General features: G+C 38.2%; 1 protein-coding gene across 6 annotated transcripts in view; it reads right to left on the bottom strand.

Annotated features, from left to right (window-relative positions):
• Positions 1–4,942: 4,942 nt before the first annotated feature.
• The window catches only part of BuGZ (Bub3 interacting GLEBS and Zinc finger domain protein), a 43,929-nt gene continuing 42,871 nt past the window's right edge, over positions 4,943–6,000 (bottom strand). For 4 of the 6 annotated variants that reach the window (XM_065234251.1, XM_065234248.1, XM_065234250.1 and 1 more), the window contains exon 7: positions 4,944–5,518. In XM_065234251.1, the coding sequence (XP_065090323.1) occupies positions 5,424–5,518 (95 nt within the window). In that variant the 3' untranslated portion in view covers positions 4,944–5,423. Of the gene's footprint in view, positions 5,519–6,000 lie in introns of all 6 variants that reach the window. The other 2 variants (XM_065234252.1, XR_010518480.1) reach the window with 2 other exon arrangements.

Below are 6,000 nucleotides of genomic sequence, written 5' to 3'. Positions count from 1 at the left end.
GGTAAGAAAAAAGTACCCAAAATTGAGTTCCTTTCACTCATCACGTGGCTTCCGTGGGGCTAGGTAAAATTAACTTAAAGAAGAAAACTCAATTTTGAGTAATCATGATCGTTGACCAAGTTGACAAAAAAATAATAAAACGGAGCAGACTGGAACCGAACCATGGACGTTGAGATTACGGGGCCCGTGTGTTGACCACTCGTCTATCAACGCTTGTAAAACTGAAATGGTTAAAGGCGCATAAGAGCAACCTCAATGAAAATAAACTTATATTTGAGTTCATTTATTATTACTCAATAGTTGAGTAAATTTTAACCAACGCCGCTTTTCTGATTCGCTCAACGGCGGACCTCAAATGATAGAACCCAACGTTGAGTTTTTTTAAACTTAATTTTGAGTATTTTTTTTTTCTTGCCGTGTAGATGGAGTACGAAATCAGTTCGCGGATGAAGTTAAATACGTAGGTGTTACTTTAGATAGTAAACTGAACTGGAACTCTCATCTTGACAAGGTTATTACTAAGGCTACAAATCCGCTATGGGTCTGTAGTAAAGCTGTGGGGGAAAACGTGGGGACTACGACCGAATATGGTACACTGGATATATTCGGCCATAGTTCTACCAGAAATTACCTATGCTTAACTGATATGGTTGCCCAAAACAAATGAAATAACCGCTCAAAGGAAGTTAAAAAAATACAAAGACTTGCTTGTATATCAATGACAGGAGCAATGAGAAGCACATCATCAGATGCCTTGGATGCCGTTCTCAATATTTTGCCCTTACACCAATTTGTTAAACTACAGGCAGCAAAAAGTGCTACAGTTTAACCGTCAAACTAAATTTTTAGATGGTGACATGGTAGGACATCTAAAGAACCTTAAGGATTTCAAGCTAAATTCAGCTGTAAAAACAATAGAAGTTTCGACGGTAACAAAGACAAACTACGATGTTCCCTTCAAAGTGGTTAAACCAAGCTGCCAAACATGGGAGTCTGATGGGCCAAACATACGTCCAGGATCTATTGTATTTTACACCGACGGCTCGAAGATGGGTGAAGATACTAGAGCTGGAGTCTTTGGCTCTGGAGTCAGTAAAATTATTGCAATGGGACATATTCCCACAGTATTTCAAGCAAACATCTGTCTAACAAGAAAAAACAGGTTTGCCAAGATCTGTATATTCTCGGATAGCCATGCTGCTCTTAATGCGTTTAAGGCGTTCACGTGTCGATCGAAGCTAGTGTGGGACTGTATTATTTCCTAAAAACAATTGGCCGAATGGAACGAAGTCATATTATACTGGGTGCCCGGCCATTGTGACATTGAAGGAAATGAAAATGCCGACAGTTTAGCAAGACGAACTTCTGCATCGAACTTCATGGGTCCGGAACTATTTTGTGGAGTCCCTGAGTGTACTATAAGGATGGAACTAAAAAGTTGGGAAACGTCCATAGTAGAATCCAACTGGAGCGCCGCTACAAATGTATCAAGACAGGCGAAAAGATTTATAAGACCAATAACAAAAGCCCGGATTTTACTTAATCTTAGTAAAAGAGATCTTCGGATACTAACTGGTCTGATGATTGGTCACTGCCCTAGTGCCCCTGATTAAGACAGCGTGCAATGTCAACAAATGTCTATCACACCATAATTGTGAGAGGATATGTGACTAGCACCAAAATAAAATGGGTCAGACCACAATATTTCTATGTAATGGACGCAGTTGTAAAAAGGCTCTACAGATAAAAAAAATGGAGACATGTCGTCAAATCTAGAATTCCTGTACACCTTCAAAATTAATAACTTTGATTTTATTATAGTCCTGCAGTCCATGATTTTGACGCAGTCATGTTAAAAAAATATGAATTAATTAGTCAGGATAAGCTTCATTGACCCTTACCGGAGAATCGGAAAAGTTAAATTAAAATTTTTTGTGTAACTTTGTTCATAACTCAAAATCGGAAATTTTTCACCAGTTAAAGATATGTTTTACTTAACATGAATAAAATAGTTGAAAAATTTATCATCACTCAGTAAATGGATTTTCTTGCTTTTTTGTGATTTTCCTCTTTCGTGAAAATTCTCGTGGCAGCATTTTTCAAATTATATTTTAAATGAATTGCTGAGATAATGAAAGTCCAATAACAACAGCTTAAGTTTTCCTGAAAAATTGGACACTCCAATTTCTTTTTGATTTTTGTTTCGTTCATATGATCATTAACTATACCTGTGGGTGAAATTTCATAGAATTCTGATAACCTTCGGCCCAAACCTGCCTGATAATTTAACAAAAATACGCAAGTTCCATAAGCGAAACCATTTTAAATTAGGGTCCAAACTATGAATTTGTAGAACAACCAATTAATGCTTAATTAGATTATGCTATTGGACCTTGGATTGGTTTGTTGCTGCTTTCCAGCATTTGTATCAAATGGAGTTATGCGGTTTCTCAAACTCAAACTCAAGAAGGTCAATTTCCATCGATTCGTCATTTGACGTGGAACGGCTCAGTTTTGTTGAAAATGTTAGGGTAATAATTATTGCTCATAAACCAACCGTTTCATCTGTGACAGCTCAGACTGATCAGTCTGAACAGAGGACATCACCAATACAAATCTTTCACATCCGATGTCCTACCACCCAACCGACCAGCAACATTTGAAATACTCATTACATACAAATAGATGCCAACAAAAATTACAAGATTATTACTTGCCTGTAGTGATGTCGTAGGATAAATGGTGAAGTTCGAGAAATAATAAATACCAGTGTGAGAAAAATAAATTAAAAGAGATGTGTACTTACGCGCTCGAGGAATAATTGATTAGTATCGGAAGATGGTAAACAATTAGGATAGAGAAATGCCTACGCAAATGGAGGTGTACAGGGAAATTGGGGATTTGGTGGGAAATGCTATAAACTGATACCAAGCGACCGTCTACTATTTATAACAATGAGAAAAGTATCCCACAACCTTTGGGAGTTTGGAAAACAACCTTCCAGCCCGACCACCGTTGGCCAAAACACAACAACCTGTAAGGGGAATAAGCCGCTTTTTGTTTCTATGTGATGCAGATACTCATTCTTCGAAAATCTATACGTTCGAAACACAGCATAGCATTGAAGAAAAAAAATAACTAAAACTGGGAAAAGATGAACGGAAAATTCGAATACAAACAATGTGTAAGACAAAAAAGAGAACAGCTAATAAGAAATACTGCCGATGGGTTTCATCCAGTAAAAAGTATAATTTTCGGAAAACACGCACACACGCACAATGAAAGCCTTCACCAACCAACGGAAAATGCAACACAGTTCTGAGAACCGGACGTGTTTGATATCGATCTATTGTTACAATTTTAGTGACTGTTATGGCAAATATATAGGTTTGTATGTACTTAGGGAGACGATTTGTGCAAAATCGTTCAATGTGGGCAGATAGTAGGTAGCAAAAGGAAAAGTTAGGTGAATACTTGCTGGTTTGCGATGGTTGCGCACACTGCGGCACACTTTCATCCCGTGGACACGGATCGAATCTAGTGGGTTTGTGTGTGTGTGTGGATGACGGTTTTTGGGCTTCTCTTAATTCTGAATTTTTGATTAGGTTTTTTGTTTTTGTTTTAATAATGTGAACCCCTTACCTTGCGTCGAGTGAGTCTTACAGTAACAGTCGTGTGTGTACCTACTTATTTTCAGTTTGTTTTACTCTCACTTCGCTTCCGCAAAGCATAGGGGATCATCATTCGCTACTCGATATACTCTAAGGTTAACGAAATTTGTCTGTTCGAACGAAACATACAGAGTAAATACACGGTTATTGTTGGGTTGCAATCTTAGGATCGATTCAAATTACTTAAGTCTATATAGGGGAAACGGTTAGTATTAGGATTCTATTCAGTTTGTTTTGGTTTTGGATTAACTTCAGGGAAATCTGTTACTATGCTTAAAAATTTTTTGAAAGAAATACGACCGTTTTCTCACGCATGAAGCAAATTTACGAGTAGTGCGCTTCTGAGGTGTTTCAAAACTGTCTGATTTCGATGGAAAAACGGGTCAAAACTATGTGAAGAAGAATATGGGTGGCACTGATCACGATCATCGATTGAGCAACGGGTTATCATTTTAGTCGAAAGCTATCGTACCATATTTTCCTTCAAAATTCCTGCTTCAAAAGTGTTATAAATCTAAGATTGTTCCATAACTTTCCTGCACACAACCTAGTAACCTTCACATCGATTCCTATAATTCCCATATATTCTAGTTGCAGTTTTTTTTCCAATGTATAGGCAGAGAAATTGATACAAAGCTCTCTACTGATCGAATTTAGTATGTATAAAAAATAATTTGAATGACATACCCCTTGTGTGACTTACGCAAAGGAAGGCCATCGTGTTGTTTTAGCAGTGTTTCTACTATCAGTAGCGGTAGCAGAGGTCGTGGTAGTCAAAAGCATTGCTTATTTGTTCGTGTTCAGTTTCGTGGGTCTAGATATCTCGGAGAAACTTGTGAGGGGGGAGTTAACCTGTCGAATATACATACGTACGCTACCGTTAAGGATTGTTACGACTTTCATGCTACTTAATCATTGGTATAACAGCTACTACTGGGTGTTGCATTAGTTATCCGGTATGGAAAGAGATGGGTGCTAAAGTAAGCTTCTTCCGGAAGGGATTAATGTTGCGTTGTGGTTCTAGTCAGCTTTACTCAAGGCGAATCTGTGGGGTTTCATTTTAAATTGAACCTTTGTTTTTACTCTTTCTGAATAACGACAAAGCAACACTTCTCCCTCCTTCTGAAGATGCACAAACATTCAACGAAGATCAACTGTTTTATGATTCTATTCAATGAGACCATATCCTAACATCAATTATACAGACATCGGTAGAGCGAATGATGGACACTACCGAAAAGCCAACAGCTCTTCCAGCTGCGTTAATTTCATAGAGAATATCCTTTCGCGTTTTAAATTACTAGTCCACTAATATCTTGATTTCGTAATACACTTTTACACGGTTATATTATATAATCTACTTGGTTTCAAGAACGGAAAGCAAAGAGAATCTCTCGAAACTCGCAACAACCCACGCTTTAGAAAATTTATGTAAGGCCTTACTATCTTAGTACTACCCACTAGGTGATTAGGATTATATAAAACATTAGAAGAAAAAATTGCCACTTGCTTGGTAGGGAGAGCCGCTGATGATCCTTGGCCCCGATCCTCCGATTTCTTTTCCATTTAGTGAATAGTTGTAGTTGTTGTTGCTGGTTTTACTACTGCTGCTGCTTGCTTGACGATAGGCATTAAGCATTTAGTATGCTCTATGGCCCTCATGCCCTACCGGAATTTTCATGGAAACACGATCGGTAGGGCAAAATTTAGCAGAGGGCCTGCAGCTTGCAGCACCACTGGTGCCTGAAGTGATCACCGGTAACGGGGCGGCAGCATCGGCAACATCGGCGGCCCCGGGAACATCATGCTCATGCCTGGTACTCCTGGAATCTGCGTGATTAGGCCACCTGAGACCACGCGGAGACGGAGAGAAAGACAGAGAAGGGAAGAGAAAGCAAATCGTAACGGAAATTAGTACCATTTGGCTGAGATGGACCGAAAGAGTCGTGGCGACAAAGCATACGAATGTGTACTTTTTTTTTTTAAATCTGTTTTCAAACAATTCAATACTAAGTTTATCTTTTCACAATATCAAAAAGAAAAAGAAAAGGTTCCAAAATGAATTGCTTGGCAATTGCAACGTATTTCCCTGGGATATACTTTAATATATATATTTATACGAAAAAACAGTACAGTAATGATACTTAGAACTAAGAAACTAATGATGCAAAATGATTACACACAATCGAGAGGAAGAGCAAAACGATGCTAGAAGGTGAAAGAGAACGGAACTCCAAATCGTAGGAAGTGAAAGGGTGGTAGAATAGCCAAACAACACACTAGTGAGATATCGATTTAAATGAAAACACACACTTATAATAATTATTTA

Source organism: Ochlerotatus camptorhynchus, unplaced genomic scaffold, assembly GCF_037179485.1.
Source record: "Ochlerotatus camptorhynchus isolate MF236.1 unplaced genomic scaffold, CSIRO-AGI_Acam_v1.1 ptg000432l, whole genome shotgun sequence".
Lineage (NCBI taxonomy): Eukaryota > Metazoa > Arthropoda > Insecta > Diptera > Culicidae > Ochlerotatus > Ochlerotatus camptorhynchus.
The sequence above is the reverse complement of the archived record's forward strand: the minus strand, read 5'-3'. Positions and strand labels throughout refer to the sequence as shown.